At 37.3% G+C, this 21,183-nt stretch overlaps 1 protein-coding gene and 1 long non-coding RNA gene across 5 annotated transcripts in view; one reads left to right on the top strand and one right to left on the bottom strand.

Moving 5' to 3' along the window:
• LOC127030376 (uncharacterized) overlaps positions 1-21,183 on the bottom strand; it is a 133,126-nt gene that overhangs the window by 7,213 nt on the left and 104,730 nt on the right. For all 3 annotated transcript variants that reach the window (XR_007768380.1, XR_007768381.1, XR_007768379.1), the window contains 2 exons: positions 5,644-5,726; positions 2,273-3,701 (listed from right to left, as the gene is read on the bottom strand). This is a non-coding gene — a long non-coding RNA (uncharacterized LOC127030376). The remainder of the gene's footprint in view (positions 1-2,272; positions 3,702-5,643; positions 5,727-21,183) is intronic.
• The window catches only part of HAT1 (histone acetyltransferase 1), a 47,438-nt gene that overhangs the window by 13,294 nt on the left and 12,961 nt on the right, over positions 1-21,183 (top strand). For both annotated transcript variants that reach the window (XM_050916724.1, XM_050916725.1), the window contains exons 3-9: positions 4,951-5,026; positions 5,339-5,459; positions 15,534-15,713; positions 15,970-16,091; positions 16,592-16,696; positions 17,084-17,190; positions 20,677-20,828. In XM_050916724.1, the coding sequence (XP_050772681.1) occupies positions 4,951-5,026; positions 5,339-5,459; positions 15,534-15,713; positions 15,970-16,091; positions 16,592-16,696; positions 17,084-17,190; positions 20,677-20,828 (863 nt within the window). The remainder of the gene's footprint in view (positions 1-4,950; positions 5,027-5,338; positions 5,460-15,533; positions 15,714-15,969; positions 16,092-16,591; positions 16,697-17,083; positions 17,191-20,676; positions 20,829-21,183) is intronic.

Here is a 21,183-nt window from a genome sequence, read left to right as displayed (position 1 = left end):
ACACCCCTTCTCTATCTACGCTACATTGATGACATCTTCATCATCTGGACCCATGGGAAGGAGACTCTGAAATCATGGTGGAATTTTTCCAGAGTCTCCTTCCCATGGGTCCAGATGATGAAGATGTCATCAATGTAGCGTAGATAGAGAAGGGGTGTGAGTGGACGAGAGCTGAGGAAGCGTTGTTCCAGGTCGGCCATGAAGATATTGGCATATTGTGGGGCCATGCGGGTGCCCATAGCAGTGCCACTGATCTGGAGATATATATTGTCATCAAATTTGAAATAGTTGTGTGTAAGTATAAAGGCACAGAGCTCAGCAGCCAGTTGTGCACACCGCACCATAATAACTCTAGCTCAGGAACCAATCCATGCAACAAACCTCGATGCCAACTCTGCCCACATATCTACACCAGCGACACCATCACAGGACCTAACCAGATCAGCCACACCATCACTGGTTCATTCACCTGCACATCCACCAATGTAATATACGCCATCATATGCCAGCAATGCCCCTCTGCTATGTACATCGGCCAAACTGGACAGTCTCTACGGAAAAGGATAAATGGACACAAATCAGACATTAGGAATGGCAATATACAAAAACCTGTAGGAGAGCACTTCAACCTCCCTGGCCACACTATAGCAGACCTTAAGGTGGCCATCCTGCAGCAAAAAAACTTCAGGACCAGACTTCAAAGAGAAACTGCTGAGCTTCAGTTCATCTGCAAATTTGACACCATCAGCTCAGGACTGAACAAAGACTGTGAATGGCTTGCCAATTACAGAACCAGTTTCTCCTCTCTTGGTTTTCACACCTCAACTGCTAGAAGAGGGCCTCATCCTCCCTGATTGAACTGACCTCGTTATCTCTAGCTTGCTTGCTAGCACACATATATATACCTGCCCCTGGATATTTCCATTACATGCATCTGAGGAAGTGGGTATTCACCCACGAAAGCTCATGCTCCAAAACGTCTGTTAGTCTATAAGGTGCCACAGGATTCTTTGCTATATTTTAATGGAGTGTTTTTTATTGTTTCTGCTTGCTAATTGTTGGGGGGCGGGGAGGGGAAATCAGTGAATAGCAGGCCTCCTGGTTAATTGTTAGTATAGCATTAGCAAGGTTTACTGGCATTCTAGAACTACCACTGGATGGAAAAAAATCTTCTGAATATTGCCCTTATGAAAATATACTACAAACAAATGGTTGTGTAAACTAACTTATTCTTTCCAGTTTTAACGGTGTTACAGCATGCCTGTAGAGAGAGTGGATTTGATTTAAATCAATTTGATTTAAATCACTAGTCAGGAAGACTAGATTTAATCATGGATTTCTACATAAAAGTGCATTCTTGTTGGTTATTACTACCTTCATACATATTCTTCACAACTCAGAGATGTAGGTTTCATTTTTAAATGGTACACGCTATATATTTTTAAGTGATTTTATTTTGAAAACTTTTCAGATTAGTTTTACAGTTATATCAGAAAATGAATGATTGGTAAACAAAATAACCAAAGGTAATTGAAGCAGATATTTGACATCATTGGGAGGTGAACTGTATCTAATTCAACAGGTTAATCATTAATATTTGAAGCGCTTTCTTGCCATGCTCTATTAGGAGGAGAACATCACCAGATAGACATTTAGCTAGCTAAAACAACAACGTTATGTATTCTAGATTTTTTCTTTAACAGCAAACATTTTAACAAAACATACGAATTTTTGAATTTAGTTAAACATTCAAGTTTTTTAAAATCAGGTTCATTTTTGTTAATTGTTTTTAACTAAAATAGTTAAATGAAATTTAAAAAACAAATTAAATCAACTGTCAGCCAGGTCAACATGAGAAGCTTAAAATATTGGCTTCTACAGCTAACTCAGTTGTCTTCACCTTCACTTTCCTATTTGTTCATAATCTGGAAAAGGAAAAAAAAAAAGCGTTTCATAGACTCTAGGACTGGAAGGGACCTCGAGAGGTCATCGAGTCCAGTCCCCTGCCCTCATGGCAGGACCAAATACTGTCTAGACCATCCCTAATAGACATTTATCTAACCTACTCTTAAATATCTCCAGAGATGGAGATTCCACAACTTCCCTAGGCAATCTATTCCAGTGTTTAACTACCCTGACAGTTAGGAACTTTTTCCTGATGTTCAACCTAAATCTCCCTTGCTGCAGTTTAAGCCCATTGCTTCTTGTTCTATCATTGGAGGCTAAGGTGAACAAGTTTTCTCCCTCCTCCTGATGACACCCTTTTAGATACCTAAAAACTGCTATCATGTCCCCTCTCAGTCTTCTTTTCCAAACTAAACAAACCCAATTGTTTCAGCCTTCCTTCGTAGGTCATGTTCTCTAGTTTTCTGCTTTTTCAGGTCCCAAATGATCTCTCAATTTGGAATGAATTAGTCCAAAGAGAAAATATTCTTTCTACACCAGCAGAAGAAGCTACTGCTGTTAAAAGTGAGATTATCACGTCAACAGTCTCTGAATCCAAGTGCTTAAGTGACTTGCATCATGAATGGTTTACCCTTAGTGCTGAAGTTTATTATAGTTGGCATTATGGAGGGATGATTGCTCAATGTCCATGTCATAGCCACCAACTCCTTTTTCTTCAGCAGTTAAGGTTTGACCCTGGTACCGAGTATTGAGAATATTTGCAAGAAAATGAGCTAGAGATAATGCTTGTCCCGTTCGTTTCTTTAATGCTTGTAATTTAACTCCATCATTGCATATTTCTCTTTTTAAGATCTCACTCGGTTTCTTCCAAATTTCAACAGCATCAGCAATAAAACAGCTGTTTTCTTGCATTTTGCTCAAGGCTACAGAAATAGGCTTCGGGGTATTCAGCATGTGTTCAACGTTTCTCTTAAGCCCAATGTTGAGAACTTTGGCTGTGACTTTGCCATCTATGTTTTTTCATGATCACAAACTGTCAGATTAGGCCAGTTCTTGATATAGTGCTCAAAACAGTCCATTACTGAGTTCCATTGCATATCTTGTGGGAAAGTTAGCTTGGTTCCTCCCACTTTTTTCAGAGCAGCTGCTGCAAAGTGGTTATGGAAGTATTTTGGAATTTCAACAGCATTAGCCTTTATTTCTGGAACCCTGAAGTCTTTGGCTAGGAGGTGCATCAAATGAGCACTGCAACTGTATGTTGTTAGCTTGGGACTCCTAAACTTCTTCTCATGTTGGATACATTTTCAGCATTGTCTGTGATCAAGCTGCGTACTAGACATTTGAATTTTTTTTCAGTTTGTTATAGCTTTTATTTCTGCCACTTGTAAGTATTCTGCTGTGTGTGCGTTTCCTGATGTATCAATTGTTTCTGTAAGGAAGACATTCTCTTCTTCTGTTGTTACACAAGTACATACAACAGGATCATTGTGGACATTGGTCCACCCATCAAGACTCGGGTTAACAATTTCACACTCTAGACCTTTTGCACACTGCTCAATTTCTCTCCATCAATTACCTCTTTTTTTTATCTGCTGGTTCTTATCACAAACTTATTTATGGTTGTTTCTGGATGATGGAGATTTTTCTTTTTGCTACAGGTGATATACTGTGGCTATGTGACATACATGATGTGACTGACACACTATCATTGGCAGATAACTCTGACACTGTAGAAAATGATGGTGATCTTGAAGGTGGATAGACTTCAGAATCCTGTATGTTGCGGATGGATTCTCCTAAACAAAATGAATCAATGCAGTTATTTAATTATTGTAACCATACTGCTCATTTATTATTACTCATTGCATTCACTGATACTCAGTACTACTTTAAAGGTGACATTGTAAAAGGAACGTCTGCCTATTTTTTTTTTATTTTTTTTTTTTTTGCTCAAACATGAGAATTTAAGAATAATCCAGAAGGAAGGCAGGCAGTCTTTAAGAAAAGTTTTGAAACAAAAAAGTTTACCAACCTGAAGATCCTGCATGTTCAGACATGCTCCTTCTCAGGAGGAAGCTGCGTTGAAGATGATGAAAAGAACACTTCTCATGATGTTGTTTCATTTGGGCAACCAGGGCTTGCATTTCTTTGTTGCACTGTTTGCATTTTGCACACATGCCTGTCTTACCCACAGGTAGAGGAACTTCATTAAAATATTCCCAAACTGGGTCTCTTTTATGGCCTGCTGCCATTATAGGTTTTCCCTTCTAAGATCTGTTCTGTCCCCAACAATCTTCTATTCATTGACCTTTTTGAAACTTTGCACTTTTAGAGAGTGGTGAGAGATTGGCTCTGTGTACACAAATTTGCAGAGGGACAGTAAGGTTGAGGTCTGCTATTTCTCACCTCTGTATATTTATTTTTAAAACATTTTTGCTGTTGTCTCTAGAGACACAAATCCACAGTCTGAAAACTGCAAAACTAAGCATCTCTGATGGTAGCTTCTAGATTGAGCACTGAGTCCCATTGGGTAGATAGAAAGATTAACCTAAATCTATAGAGAAGCCCCTGGAATCTCGTAAAATTAGGTCCCTAATACATGAACTATTGGAGCTCATTTACAAAACTTCTTAAATATTACGTGAATATATTGTCAAACTATAGAATTAAATTTATAATCCCTATTCCATGATGAGATCTTTGAGCTATAATGTATCTTTATCTTTAGATGCTTTTTGAGGGAAAACCCATTTTATCAAAAAATCAGATTTAAAAAAAAATTATATATTTTTTAAATCATTTATTTTTATCCACCCTGCCTGTAGATATTTTTAAATTATGAACAGATCCACAAAGAATTTTCATATCTGTTAGAATTTTTCCTTGCACACAAGGGCAAATAAAGTTGTCTGACCGCAATGAGAAAATGGGTGTTAAACTGGTGTGGCCACTACAATACTTACAAACAAATTACAAAAAAAAACTGCATTGATAAATCATGGTTGTTTGTTGCTTATAGTAAAATTATGCCCATTTTCTTTTCAGTTCGTTTTCCTGAGGATCTGGAAGATGACAGCACAACATTTAATCCAGAGTACAGCCATCAAGTGTTCGGGGATGAGTAAGTTATCTAATCAAATGTCAGGACAGACTAATAGGGCTAGAAGGAAGAGGTCATTTTTGTTCTAGTTTTAGAAAATAGGAAATTTTTTTCTTTTAAATCACTTTTTAAAATTATACAAGAAAATATGTAAATGTTTTAATGAGCATGTGGTAAGAAAGATACCTCAATGGTCATCTGACACAATTTGGGACTATAGTCACTTTTTCAAAGCTTTATACTAGGTTACAGCTTACTGTGATTGTTTAGTAGAGTCTAGGGTTCCTGATTGTTGTTTGTTTGTTTTTTTGTTTGTTTGTTTTTCTCCCCCAGCGAAGTTGCCTTCGGTTACAAGGGTCTGAAAATCCTTTTGTACTACAATGCTGGTAATCTGTCAACACTTTTCCGCATCGAGTATACGTCTAAAGTTAATGAAAACTTTGACTGTGTGGAGGTAAAGTCAGAGCCAAACTTACATTTTGAAATCTTCATAGAATATTTAAAGTTCTTAAAAGGGCCATAATCCAAGTGGTTTAGGCCCCACACTTATCTACTTCATAGTTAGATTGTGAGGTTTTTAAAAATATATACTCTTCATACTGTAGATAAATTAAAAAAAAAAAAAAAATCAAACCCACCTGTGTGTTGTGCCCTTGTGCATCTTCTGACTGTAGTAGTCAAATTAATGCATGCTGTTTCCAGAGATGAGCTAACATCAAGGCTAGTGTTCAAAAAATAAAGTAAGACTGAAATTTCTTGTTAATTAGAAGATAGGATGGTGGTGAGTTTTCCAGATTTAAAATAATCCCATTAGATGGTAAAGAGGTTCTTGTAAATAAAACATGTATGGTAAAATAGGAATACTTAAGAGTATCCTTGAAAATGGGAGGTGCAGAAAGCAACTGATAAGGAATTTTTTGTTTCAGAAATAGAGCTATCCTAGTTTCTGTTGCAGTTATGTATCAGTTACTCTCTGCATCTCACTGTCAGTATTTATATTTTCGTACACACACTTCCTATGCTTACGAAACACTTATATAATCAGAAAGGAAAGATATTTTCCTATTCTTTTAAATTTATTAAACTAATTTTTCCACCCCACGTATTTATCAGGTTGACTTCCTTTTTGTGAGCTAACCTCAGTTTTTGCATCCATTTATAAAGGCTTTTAGCTGAATTATTCAGCTATGAAAACTGAAGCTGAACAGTCAACTTTTGATAGTCCTGCTTTTCCCTTCAGTAGGCTGAAGTATACCATAAACATAGAATATTAATATGCAGTTTTTAGTCATGTTTATATAACTAGATATTAAACATTTGAATAAGAGTCTACCTAGTTGTTTAGAGAGAGACTAAGATCTTGCTGCTGATTCCTTATGCATTAAGAAAATTCACCATTATTTAGGTTATTACTTAGTTACAAGGGGAAAAACAGTTGTACTGATTTCTTTCCAAAAGTGCTATTGATTTGGTTATTGCTGAATCTTTATAATGCTGCATAGAGTGAAAAATAGCTATACATTTGCATCAACTGCTCATTGTACTGAGTCTGAAAACAAGGTTTACCATTTAGAAATATTTTTTCCAGTAAGCAGCCTTCCTTTCTATGATTTCAAACTGAGTTTAAAGTTCCCCATTTCAAAAGTGGACAAAGATAATTTAAATATGTTCAAGAAAAGATGCATTTAATTTTTCTAAAGAAAAAAATTGGATTAATTTTTTTGGTGGAGGATTTGCCATTTCTTCTCTAAAGTTGCATGAAGGCATATTTGTTCAATCATTTACCCTATGATTAAAATTGTATAGAGACTAAGGCAACATATCAAGATACCTAATAATCAGGCTTTGTAATCTTGTTAGTTTTCTAGAACCTAAGAGATGAGAAATGGCAGTCTCCAAAATTGATTATTTAGATAACACAGTTGAATGGGTTCAACCCTTCTCCACAATCTAACTTCAGAGCTGTGATAAAATGGAGAGCTAGGTGTATAACACCATAGCGAACTTCCTTGAGCATCCTGATTAATGTACTACCAACAAGGCTTCCTTCCCTCTCTATTTACGGTAGGAAAGTCCTTGTTCACCTTTGTAGTCCCTGGGATCCTCCAACCTTTTTGTTCGTTCAAAGCTCTCAACTTTCTCTCAAGTCCGCATGGTGATATCTACTATCTTTCTGGCTGAGGAAGACTGATCAGGACTCATTCAGAACCTGAAGGTACAGTCTTTAATCAGCTAGGGGTGGTGTTATCTGCTCTGAAAGTACACCCTTTCCCACTGTGATATACTCATGTGCCTTGTCCGCATGAGACAGATGCGGCAGATAGCTTGTTCTCACCTTTGCATGACTGCAGCACACCACATGTCCACACATGTACACTATAGCCCTAGTAGAAAAAATATTCCTCCTTCTGCCATCACACCAGTCACAATTTAGATAGTTTATAGTCTATCTGATCTACTTTCTGCATTCCACTGTACCTGGATCAAGTTGACTGGAAGCCATTTACCTATACAGTTAAACTTACTTGTGTGCTGTTTTCAGACACAAGCTTAATTATTTATATTTATCTTGGAGGAGGCCTCCCTATGAGGATGGTGCCAGCTGGGTTGAAGCAGATGTGCAGGCAGCTATCTACTTAGATTATAAAATCTTCTGAGCAGTGACCATCTCCTTGATTTTGTATACTGCCTAGCACGATGAGGCTGGGACCTCCAGGCACTATCACAATTCAGAGATGGGGAGACCCAGTGCCAGATGTACGTTATCATACCTGGTACTTCAGTGGATGACTAGGCATCTAAACAGCTGACTGGGGACATACATCACTTGGAGCAGCAAGCAGTGCTGCAGGAAGATCTCCAGTCTCAAGGCCCAGAATAATAAGTCTGTCTGACTCAGAGGAAATATTACCTTCTAAATGACAAGCTGGGCCAAATTCTCAGGACTCTACCAAGCCCAATGGGCTTCTGGATATCACTGTGGCACCATGCAGTGAATTGGTGAAGGACAAGGAAAATATGAAAGAAAACAGCCACTCTGTGAACTGTAGGTAGACAAGTGAGAAGAGGTGACAGCAGGAAATGTTAAATACGCTGGGATCCCAGAATCTGGAGACTCTGGTTGAGGTAGTTCGAAAATAAAGGAATCTGGAGACTTGGTATCCTCTGTAGCAGATATGTAATGTCTTTAATAGTAAAATTTACTGATTCTGCAGGTTTTGAGGTTTTTTCCCTAGTTATTATGAATGTTGCTATAAGTTTGCAAAATTTTTTTTTTTTTTAATATAGTATCACATGAGGACAGATGTGGCAAACTATTTCCTGGTTCCCCTAGTAGTGTTCCTCCCCTGTACCTCTCCAATGAGCTACCAAGTCCCTTGTAATCCATCTGATTTGGTTTCCTCATTACTTCCTGTAGTGTTTCTCCCGCTTGCAAACCTCCTTCCCTTTTGACTGCATTGTCTGCTGTTCCTGGCCAGGGCAGTCTCACTCAGTATGCAGAGCGGGTGACTGAGCCTACATAATGCACCAGTGACACAGGCCAGAGGCCTAGATAAAAATACTACCTATTGTCTTCTACATTTCTCTAAATCTAGCAGAGATGTAAGTTAATCTTAGCCCTCTGTTTTCCTCCATCCTTGTGATTTGTATCTGGGAAAAAACTCTCAATGCAAGGTCTCTTGCCTTACAATCAGATTTTGGGACAAGGTATATCTTCCTTCATCCCCACAGAAGCGCACACAACTTCTTCCTTCCTGAAGCTGGTCTTCTATTGTCCATGTAAACAACACATTGCAAGCATATCAATCTTTCCCTGGATGGAGGACGCTCTTCAGATATTTGAAGGTCCTGTATGTCTGCATTAAGTAATAACCTGTTATGGGCACCTCTCATTCTCATTATTATTGCACTAGTTGACCATAGCTAATCACCGTTATTCTTAAAAGGGTTATGTCAGTTTTAATAACTATCATATCTGTTCCAAGGAGAAAACGACTTGCAAAAAAGCAGTGGAATTCGAAATAGAACTATAATTGTTACTTTTATTGTATTCCTTGGTGTGTTAATGTAGCTTTAGCCCATCTATCCCTTATCTTTCATTTTCTTGGTTTTGTTTTTTTATTTGTTTGTGTTTTTCACTTCCGTGACTGCCTGAGTAGTATGGACCTCCCAGAGTAGGTGCCAGGCAAATAGACTGAATCCTTACCAGAGGAAAGGCTCACAAGTGCAGGAAAAGAGAGGGCAAGGAAAACCTATTCCTCAAAATGCACGGATACACATGATTGCATGTATAAGTTTCAGGACAAACAAATAAGGTCAATTTTGAGAGAAAAGGGTCAGGGCTTGAATTGGACCAGATTGAGCTAAATTGATCAGGTACTTTTTTTGTTTGAGGCTGTCATCTTGTTCTCCAGACTCATCTTTTGTTTATAAAAAAGCACCTCTACCCTTTATGGTTGTGAAGAGAACTTCCAAAAACATGAACAGAGTATAGACAATACAGTGATGTGTTTCAGTCTTTCTGCAAACTAGTTGTCAACTTAAAGGGATATTAATTCAGAGGCCCAACAGTGTGTTTTTTTTTTTGTTTGTTTGTTTTTTTAAACATTAACTGTTTTAATATTGGTCAAAGCACATAAGAAAGGATGATTGTATTAAGGTCTATGCAGTCTACTGTGAGTGACAGCTAACTTTGGTGATATAAATAGATGATGTTTTGGCGGAGATACCACTTCTCCCCTCAAACTGATCCATGTAGCCAAAAATGTTGGGTAAATCTTACCCAGGGGGAATCAATCCTTCAGAGGCCAGTAAGGCATCCAGGTCCTCCCTAGAGCAGAGGGCCATGCTTTGATTGTGGCAAGGGAGCCGTGCTGCTGCTTTCCTGATGATAGGGGCTGCTGCCCTTTCCTCTGCAGGAGGCTGTCTGCAAACCTGAGCATTTATTTCTGCCATAGTTACTTGGATCATGTGAAAAAGATCGTGGGGGTGGGAAACCATCATGGCAAGAAATCTAATTTAAAAAAAAATGAGTTTCTGACATCCTAACTTTAAAAGCTTGGACCTAGGGCATAGGCATGTGTCTTATCTGCTCTGCCCATAAGTGTATCTGAATCCCATTGAGAGAGCTGAGCCCAGTGGAGCATGTGATATAGTTTGAATATCTTCATACTCTTCTGAGAGTAATAGGACATTTTGGCGTTATGCGTGGGCAGAATTTAGTTTAGAGGTGAGGCTTATTTTTCAAAGAGAGATTAAAAGAAACCACTACTTCTCTCCCCCCTGCCCTCCTCCACAGTTTAAATCGGAACAGTATTACCTATTGAACTGCCTCCTGCTCTACTGATTGCTCACTGCCATTCCCTAGGTATTCCACTCTTTTACATGGAATCTAAATGAGACATTTAGTAGCCTCTTAGACAAATTTTGCTCTTTATACTGTAAATGTTAGCTGCTTGTGCCATTACAGCTGGACTGTGACCTCTTTTGCTCTTAATAAAGAAATTGTATGAAAAGAGTGTGTAATTTTAACATCTGGCATGTTATTTAATAACACTACCTCAGATCACTTCTTCATATACTCCCTTATCAAAACTAATACAAATAATTTCTAAAGCAGGAGATACATTTATGTATCTAAACAAAAGTATAATCCTGTTATAGAAGTATAAAGCTGTTTATAAAAAGCTACTTAATAGCAACATGCAAGCCACATAAAGGAACTTCGTATTAGCAACTGCCCCTCAATGTAACTAAGCACTTCTCCATAAATCACCTCCACCATGGAAAATGAGAGAATAGAGTTACTAATTACAGTAAAGTTTTAATACACAAGGAGAAATCCAACACCAATTTGGCACGTCTCCTAATAAAAATAGAATTTAGTTTACTTGGAAATTGAGTGCATATGGCATTTCTTGTGTGGCAGCATACAGACTGCAGGTGATGCCTATATAAGTAACAGCACCAGGTTCAACAGCTTTTCCATGGGCTGTGCATAGGTTATTTCATTCTCACTCTTGCTTGAGTACCATACCCTTGATTTCCTCTGTTACACGAGATGTAGCAGTCAGATTTTTATAATTACTATATTAGTTGGCTGAGCTGTCAGGGAGATTGGGAGAATGATATAAAGATGGAGATCTGTCAAAGGCAGAGCCCACCATTATCCTACATTTGCACAATTTGTTTAAACAAACACAGAGATACCGATTAATTAGGCAATTGTTTTTGCAATGGCTGATTAAATTGACAGACGGGGTCATTCAGAATCACTGGGGACAGATAAATTGAGATAAATATTTGGGAATAATCCCTGTGAAAAGTCACATCATATACTTTGCTTGGTCCCTGTTTGTAACTGCTATGTTGATCACTTTCACTGTCATTAAGGTTGATGTACTCCTAGACTAAGAACAGGCACTGGAGTTCCATCATGTGCTCTGAAACAGTTAGTTCTCTAATTGTTCATATCTCTGTTGTTAAGTGTAGCAGTAGGTACCAGTGCCTAATGTGAACTTGTAACCAAAACTTAACCATAACTATCTAGAGTAGCTAGTCACTCTTTTCTGTTCTGGCCCTGGTGCTGCAGTGTTGGTACTACCTTACCACAGAGGTACAGAAGTCTCCTCCTTCTGAAGTTAGGCAGCCATAGCTGTTTATCCTAGGTGCTGAGAACATCTGTCCCACCTACCTGTAGTCATGATCCAAAAATAAAAGCATCAGTCCACAAAGTAATCATTATTCTAAAGCATGGTACAGAGACAGTATCTCTGCGGGGGGGGGGGCGGGGAACTAAAGCAAAAAATCCATCAACTGTAGGCCTTGCTTCCTGCACAGAGATGAAGCCCACACTCTGCCTCCTTGCAGTTGCTTTTCCAGACGTTCTGGCAGATGTCTTTATTCCTGAACAGGGACTGATAATTGACTGTTCAGGGCATGAGAATTTATTCTCTCCCATAAGTCTTTTAAGCACACCAAACACCTTTCAAAATCTCTGTGAAATAACTGTAGTAGGGAGCTATACTAGGACCCCTGGGATTAATATCCAAAATGATGTGCAGCTGTATCATATAGATCACATGTGAACGTGAAGCAGGATGGAATAGCTAGTATATACATGCATCATTGGTTTAACTGACAAAGTTTCAGTTCGCTAGAGTAGGGAGCCGTTATCTCTCCTATGCCAAAGAATAGTATATATTGGATTAGGAATTGGATCCAGGTCTCCTGAGTGCCAGTGCGGAAGCCCACACAATGGCCCTCTCACTTTTAATAGGAAAATATTTCTTGTGGGAATTGCAGTAACTCCCTTATTATTATTATTATTATTTTATTTTATTAAAAGGGCTTGATCCTTATTTCCCTTCAACTTAATATTCTTGGTCTTCAAGAAGAAAGCATACTAAAAGCTTATTCATGAGTAAGGGCAGGAGGAAAACTAATTCACAGAAAATTTTGGGATTTTTTTCAAAGGATTTTTTTTAACATAACATGTTTTGGTGGTTGCACACATTTATAGGAGTTAGAAGTCCTATGGGATAGTGTCAAATGGAAGGATTTCAGGGAGCTGACTCCTACCTTGAAATTAAAGGAAGCAATAGTCAGTCCATGACAAGGGGGAAATGATTATTTAAGTTCTTGAATATGGATGCTGCCATAAATGAATACAAAAATTAGTAAAATATATGTGCAGATTTAAATTACTAGCCATGTGCTTGAACAAAATCCCCGGTGTGATTATTCCTGAACTTTCAAGCAGTTCATATTCAAATATAGCAAAACAAAATAGTTGAAAATCAGGACTTTATACATCTGCCACCACTCCAAATTGAGGATTCTGGCTTTTCCCTTGTAAGAGGTAACCTCACAAACTTCTAAGCAATGTGAGGAATACAACTTTTTATAAAGAATTACCTATTCTGTTTTCTGCAAACAGAATAAAGCTTTTCTAGCCATGACTGTAAATCTTATTTGTTATGCAGAGGTTGCTTTAGATTTTTTCTGTAGCTTTTTTTTCCACTATAGTAGTAGCTAATGAGGGCTCTCATAGGAAGTGTTGATCATATTCAAACAACTTTTTAATTTCAGTAGGGGAAAGCGTTACAATGTCTTCCTCACCACCACTGGACTAGCCACGTGAGAAAGTTTGCTGCTGTTATTCTGTGGAGTGCATGGGAGGGAACTTAAACTCTCAAACATACATGTTAAGCACAATGAATCAACAAATAACTAATGCATCATGCTGAACATAATTTCTCCTATTTCTAGATTTTCTTTCTATCTATCTCTATACACACACACACACTGTGAGGAGTTACTGTAAGTGTTCAATGAATGGATGATTGTGTTTCTATTTTGTTGTATTTTTCCAGAAATACAAAATAAATTTTATTGTAAATGTTGATTTGCAGTTTTCTGCAATTTTGTCAGCTTGTGCAAGCATAAATACTTTAATACATATAATAGTTCAAGGCATGACTACCATTTTATGGCTGGATAAATAAGTTGTGAAAAATGTTAACACTGTTAAAACACACATGAACTCTGTTTTATTGCTCTTTTTGTTAGTAACTACATTGCTTTGATCTTAAACAAATGTCTAATTTTTGTTTTGCCTGATCCATTATTCAGTTAAATTAATGGTTCCAGGGAAAAAATATTTATCAAATACTGCTTTGGAGAGAACAGAAAAGGTTTTAGTAAATGCACCTTCTTTGTCTTGAGAATGAAATGGATGCAAAGACTGATGTATGGATTTAAAATAGGCTCTTAGACAAAGTATTGTAGAGCTATATCTTAACCGGTTAATAGCTCTTTTTATAAATATAAATGTTGGTAATAGCAAACCACTGAGAATAAAACTTGTTTGTGCTGAAATCCATCTATGGTTTTCTGTCCTAAAAATCTAACTGAATGATGATAAAGTGCTATTCATTTGCAGGTGCATTACTTCTACTTAGGGGACTGTGGTTGAAAGGACAGGAATTAGTAGCATGTTGTATTAGCCTTTTGTAGTGTATTTTGTCCTAAGCATCTTAATTTCCCTGTTTTGAATGCTAAGTAGCAAGGGTCTTGGTTTAGAACTAATACCCATCATGCATGTAAACGGTGTGAAAGAGCTGCTTAGTAAGTTAACACAGTGTTCTTGTGTCAGTCCTTGTGGAAATAGATACAATACAAACATTACAGCTGAACTCACGGCAAACTCCATTAAGTAAAAACCTGGGTTCATTGTTCAGAGGAAAGTTTGAATAGAATGTAAGCTCATTTTGTTGAATGTAATGTCAGGCTTTTAGGGGTTGTATTGAGGGGTTAGGTTTTTGTTGAGTTGAGACCAATTCATTAAGTTTTATTGCCTGGTGAGAAGCAGTAATACGTTATTGTGAAACTTCATCAAATATTCATGGTTAAAGAGAAGTGCTAAATGTATTCAATCAAGTGGTCTTTGGGAGTTTGAAAGGGATTATGAAGTCTGTTCAGCTGATAGCCTCTAACATTCACTGTGGTCATTTAACAAAGGTAATTTTAATCTCTAAATTAAAATTTGCTCTCAAGACTCATGTCTCTGCCCTTCCCCCATCTTGAGGTTACAAATCCAAGTTGTTGAAAATTGTCCTGTTACATTTCTGTGGAATATCATTTTGTCTCAAATTTAATTTTTTAAAAATATTTTGGCTAGGAGGTAGGCTCTCCTTTGCATTTGTAATGTTTATTGTGGTTGGTCCTTTAAGCATGCATTTCAAGAGTGTGTGTGTGTGTGTGTGTGTGAGAGAGAGAGAGAAGCTAGCTAGCTAGCTGCCACTCCCTCGTACTAGGACTGCCATTTTCTCAGTTACCTTCCCTATGCCTTTTACTGGCTGCCATTGCTTGGCTTGGAGAAAGCAGTATCATGGAAGAACACACCACAGTTAGTGCAGTTTCAAAGATTTGCCAGCTGAAGAGAGTCGTAAGGAACAGTATGTGGAGCCAGCATCTTACTTTGAAGAGTAATTGCACCACATCTATCACACACTGGCAAATGGGAAAGCAGGAATTTCTGTGTGTCTCCCAGTTCACAGCCTCCCTTTTATCCCATCTTCGTTGGTGTTTTTCAACACAGTATCTTCTCTCTTAACGAAGTTGATGTTCAAAATTAGCCTATAAAAAAAAAAACAACCCTAACTAGTTGACATCTTTGAGGACTGTCCCCGCCAACACTTCGAGTCTTTCCCCATTTCACATCATTGCCCTTTGGGCATATATTATAGCTACCATGGAACAGTGACTGGACCAAACTCCCTTTGGAGTACTTTAATGCTGCTGCTTCATCAACCAGAAGAGTCATTGTTAAACAATGAAAGGCATTGCCCTCCTTCACCGTGGTACTCAGCACTCCTGAAATTAGACAGGCCTTAACTTTTCTTTTTGTATCGGGGTACTTTTTATAATAATTTGTTTTTCCCAGTAGAACTATGCTTTCATAATATTGTGTGTGGAGTGCTAGTTTTTTATTTTTTTGTCTCTTTCTCACTTTTTTATTCTATAGGCAGATGATGTAGAAAGCAAAATTAGAAAAATCATCCCTCCTGGGTTTTGCACAAGCACAGATGACTTTGTGTCTTTGCTGGAAAAGGAGGTTAATTTTAAACCCTTTGGAACGTTACTACACACATATTCAGTTCATAATGAGGAAGCAGGAGAAGATATAACATATCAGATATATCAGGTATGAAAAAAGTTATAGATCCTTTAGGACAAACAGATACAGCTTGGTTTTGTAGCGATGTATTTTTAGTAATCTGTTGAAACTGCAATGTATAAACATTATTATTTTACCAAATCTTTTTTCAGTGTATGTCTAGTTGAACCAGAGTATTCTGCTTATAAATATTTTCCCACAGGAGTATTTAATTGTACTCTGCAGGCTTTCTCTTTTACCTCGGTGATGAGTTTCACCTGACTTCTCCTGGCTTTTTCCCTAGGCTGACATGACATGTCCAGGCTTTCGAGAATATCATGAAAGGCTTCAGACCTTCTTGATGTGGTTTATTGAAACTGCTAGCTTTATTGACGTGGATGATGAAAGATGGAACTACTTTCTAGTGTAAGTACAGTTCTAAAGCAACAGTGGAACTTATTACCTCCACAAAGCCTGCATTTTAATTGTGGTTGGCCAATTATTGGGACAGTATAATGATATTTTTCCCAGGAAAGAAAAACCATTGTTTATTAGGCTTGAGTTTTTCTCCATTATGCTTTAGGAGACCTTGAGAATAGAGCTGAATTAAATGCTGTTGTCCGTTAGAGGCCTGAATGTAGGCTTAAACAGTAAAATGAGCTTTGCCTGTGTTTTCTTTTACTTGCCACCTATTCATCTTTATAATAGGCAAGTGCACTAAAGTGCTGTAAAGAGGCTTGATTTATCCAAGTTGCTGCACACCAATTAAGTGAATTGTACATTCAGAACATAGCAGGTGTACCCATTGGGCTCTCACAGAGTAGCTTGCTGACACTGAAAATTCAGTTGCAGAATGGAAAAGAAAATGGACACTGCATGGGAGCGCGACTGTAATTGACCTGCTTGGCCTTCTGTTTTATCTGCAGATTTGAGAAGTATAATAAGGATGGAGCTACGCTCTTTGCGACCGTAGGCTACATGACAGTCTATAATTACTATGTGTACCCAGACAAAACCCGGCCACGTGTAAGGTAATTGGCAGCATAACACGTGCCTTCCCTTTTATTTCAGAAGAGGGAACTGCTGAAGTTCCCAATACTTGTTTATAATGGTGATGATTTGTGTTTCGTTGTTGTGTGTTTTTTTTTTTTTTAAATCCCCATTATTAGCTGGCTATGCACTGATTTGTTTCATTGTTGCCCTCTATAGCAGGGTGGACTCTCAAACCAGTTTTGAATATTTTAGCAATTTTTTAAAAAATTGTTGCATGTTTTAGCCCCCAAATCACCATAAATTAGCTTTAATCCTTAAATAAAACGTTGCTCATAACCCAACATATTTAAATGTTTCAGTTGTGTTTCTTAGTTAAGTCCTTTTTAATTAAAAAAAAAACAAAAAAAAATCCTTTCTGTCTGTAGCCAGATGCTGATATTGCCACCATTCCAAGGAGAAGGCCATGGTGCTCAGCTTTTTGAAACTGTTCATAGATACTATATGTCTTCTCCAACAGTGCTTGATATAACAGGTATGTGAATGCTCGTTTTATTAGAGATGTGAATTCAATTAGACAAAACTTGGAACATTTGCTGCCTGTTAGCTTGCAGCCTAACTTTTGCTTTCATCTGTCAGAATTAAATGGTCTTTTGAAGATTTAGCTTCAGTTTACTTCAAGGTTAATATTACCCTGTTTTATAGAAGAAATGCATATAATGTAACTCTTTAAATCCTTACTTACAGAGAACAGCACACCAAGAAAATCCAGTCCCTGGCATGAAAGGATTACCAGTTAATTAACTATTTTATTGCGAAGGTACACAGCTGAGTTTTCCAAGAGATTGAGCTTTCTCAAACTCCTTGATGAGTTTGCTCCTTTTAAACAAAACAGCAAATAAAAAAATATACTGATGGTAAAATATTCATGTTAATGTGAAGGCCAGAGTCTTTTAACCACTGGAAACATATGCAGCAATCTGGTGTCCTGGGAGCACAGGTAGTAGACTGATTGAGGATCTGCATGAAGTCAGTGATGAGCTTGCATGAATACCTGAAAAATATTAATGGGATTGCAGGGTGGAGAAGAAAGAAAAATAATATAAAAAGAAGAGGTATGTGCTGCTTATAACAGGGAAAGGAATTGGCATATGAAACCACAGGAGAAATACTGTATCTGTAGCCTTCATATTAGTCCACAGTATGATAAACAACTGTGAGAACAATGTCAAGTAGAATAACACTCCACTCTAGGTGCTACTGCTGTACGAATAACATCTAATTGTGATATTTTAAAAAAATTATTCAAAGAGAAACATTAAATACAATAAGACGTTTGCTTTCTTTCTACACAGTGCTGCAGGGTTATCAACTAATACGTAGAGGATATTTGGTCTCTGAACTTCAATACAAGTCACAGAAACCTTACTGAAGCATCACAAACTAACTTTTTTTTTTACTGTTATGTAAAATGTATATCTAATTTCCTGTTAATGTAAAATGCTCTGGTTTCTAGTTATACAACAAAACCTTTCATATGATCCAATAAATCTGATTATGGCAAAGCAAATGAAACATTTGACACAAAGTGTTCAGCATAGCATTACATAAGAGATGGAACCAGGATGTAAAAGGCAGATGACCGGTCTGTCCCTCAGTGCACACAGTGTGGTATGTGTTCTGACCCAGTGAAACTGTTCCAAAACAGATTTTAGATTGCCCTGTGGAATAATCAGCTAGGAACCGTGGTGCTTTCTACACAGAGATTAAAGGATATATAAAAAGAAATTCATCTTTGCATTCATTTCTCATTGTCACTGCTAGGGAAAAGTTGGGCTGGACAGACATAAGATGGGTAGGAAATTATGAAAATTAGATGGAATCTAAAGTTATAAGGTGGGTAAGGAAGGGGCCTCAAACTTAATGAGAAGCACAAGATAATGTGGATTTATAAAATTGTTGCTTGGTTGGAGTGAGTTGGAAGCAGTTAACTTGTTTTCAACTTGCATATATATTTTACTTAAACTTGGCATTTTTTGTGAATAGTCCATTCCTACATTTAGTTTCAGTCACAGAAGCCAGATTCTAAGTTGCAGTTCTGGCCCACGTAAGTGAAATGTACTTCCAACAGTACTCATTACGGAGGAATTTCCCACCTTTTTTTTATCTTACTCTAATTCACCAGTTTCACCTTTACTGTCCTTTTAAAATCAGTCTCCAGTTTTTCCTTTTCATCAAAATTAATCCTTCTGCATATCCTCTTGCCTTCCTTGCAGGATAGGCTCATAAGGCTCACCATACAAATGTAGACCATTAGTCCACCAAGTTGATATACTTTTGCTTGTAATGATCAGAAGCCTTTTCCCCTTCTGTGCCAAGAAAATAATTAGCCAATTGTGCAGTACTGTATGTGTGATGGAAAAATTCTGTCTTGACCCTGTTTATGTGGTCAGTTTATGCCCTGAAGCATGACACTTGATTATCCTTAAATCACAAGTGTTAATGATCAGACATCATCAACCCTTTAAAAAATCCAGTTATTATGTGAATCTGGCTGCCTGTAGCACTGAATTCCACAGGTTAGAGATCAGAAGCAACTCCCAGGCTCTGGGAAGCCCAGTGTTTCTTTCAGATAAACTTTTTGTCAAAGACCTGTCTATGAAGGTTTAGTGAGGGAGTAAAAGCTGCTTGCAATGGTTTTGTAAACGTTTCCTGCTGAGTAGTTCATAGGTGGGAATAAGTCTGCACAAATGACTTCATGCTGGTTTGCATTGTAGCTGATTCATGTCTTTTTAAGTTTCCTTCCCACTTCCTACTCCCGCTAGCTCTACAGAACTATGATTTGAATAGAGTTAACTCCTTTTGCTTACAGAGAAGCATGTATCATGATAGACTATCAGATTCCAAATAAAATATCACTAACAGTGAGTCATTTTTAAATTAGAATCTCACAGGAGGTTTTTCCATTTTCTATCCTTCATTGAAATGGAGTAGGTGTGTTCCTGTCTATATCACTATAGTTGCCTGAATACCCTGTCATATCCTGAGGTATAATGAAACCAGACCCAATGCTGTTATGATTATATTTTTTGTTGTTAGGTAGATAGCTTTTTAATTTTTTTTTTTTTAATTTTTTTTTTGACAACTTGAGGCCTGATCTACACTACACAGTTAGGTCACCATAAGGCATCATTCATCAACCTAATTATATCAGTGTACACATTATAGCTCTGTCCTACTGATGTAAGTGCCCTGCTATACCAACATAACTCCATTTCCACGAGCGGTTAGGGTGACATACTGGTGCGTTCCTTACACCAGCTGTTGGCTGTCTTGGCCATTTCATGGTTCTCATCTCCGTGCAGCTTTTATTATTTTTCTATAGCTGACATTTATAATTGGTATATTTTGGCGGTTATTTTTACTCAGTGTCATCCAATTCCTATGACTTGTACTATAAGAACCACCTTTAAATCACAAAAGATTGTCATACTCCAGGCATTGGGCGGCAGATGCCACTGAGTTTAAAGCAAGGAAGAACTGAGATTAATATTTGGTCCAACCTGCCTTTTAGTGCCTTACATATTACAACAGATTTTATAAGAAGAATCACCCACTGAACTCATACAATAGAGGTTCTGTGGGATAGAAGGAGAGTTAGATATGAAATTAGTCTTACCTCAGAAAAAGAAATAGAATTTATATTAGACAATATCTGAATGTGTAAGGACATTGTATACTAGGTCTTTTAGATATATTTTTAAAACAAAATTTTAAGAATTTTTGGCCACTGTGATCTTTTTTTAAATGTGTCTTATTTAGGTATGTTTATATTATGGCAGTACCCAAAATGTGGGTGAATAATGAAGTACAGTTATGTATACTTTTGTTTCTGTGTTTTACGGATGTTGTCTATCTTTACTTTTAGTAAGTTTCCCAAAATATCAGTTAATTAGATGCTTGAAAAAAGAACAGATTACAGAAAGTTCATAGTTACTGTATAGTTCTATATTCTTTCCAGCTGAAGATCCATCTGAAAACTATGTGAAACTCAGAGACTTTGTACTTGTGAAGCTCTGCCAAGATCTGCCTTGCTTTTCCCCCAAGAAGCTAATGCAAGGATTCAGTCAAGAAATGGTGACAGAGGCTCAACAGAAACTGAAAATAAATAAGGTATTTTAAAATCTGTACAGGTATACTCAGGCCTAATTTAATCAAATCTAGTGCTTAGTATTCAGAAGTTTTCACAAACACAGTCTCCCTGCTCTTCAAGTTTCTGACACACCTCCTGGTTTACACGCAGCATATTTCTGGAGTGCATTTGGAAATGAAACATTTCCTAGGTTACTATGGTTTTAGAAAAAAGTTTCTTTCCTACAATGATTTGGTAAGGTACCATTAGTATTTTGGCATAAGACTTGACTAGGAGGAACAGTGTGTTTATACAAATAAAATATGGTTTAATTGGATATATAATAAAATACTGAAATGTAGAAGAAACTACTAAAAGGAAGATTCTAAGCTGCTG

This window comes from Gopherus flavomarginatus, chromosome 10, assembly GCF_025201925.1.
Source record: "Gopherus flavomarginatus isolate rGopFla2 chromosome 10, rGopFla2.mat.asm, whole genome shotgun sequence".
Lineage (NCBI taxonomy): Eukaryota > Metazoa > Chordata > Testudines > Testudinidae > Gopherus > Gopherus flavomarginatus.
The sequence above is the reverse complement of the archived record's forward strand: the minus strand, read 5'-3'. Positions and strand labels throughout refer to the sequence as shown.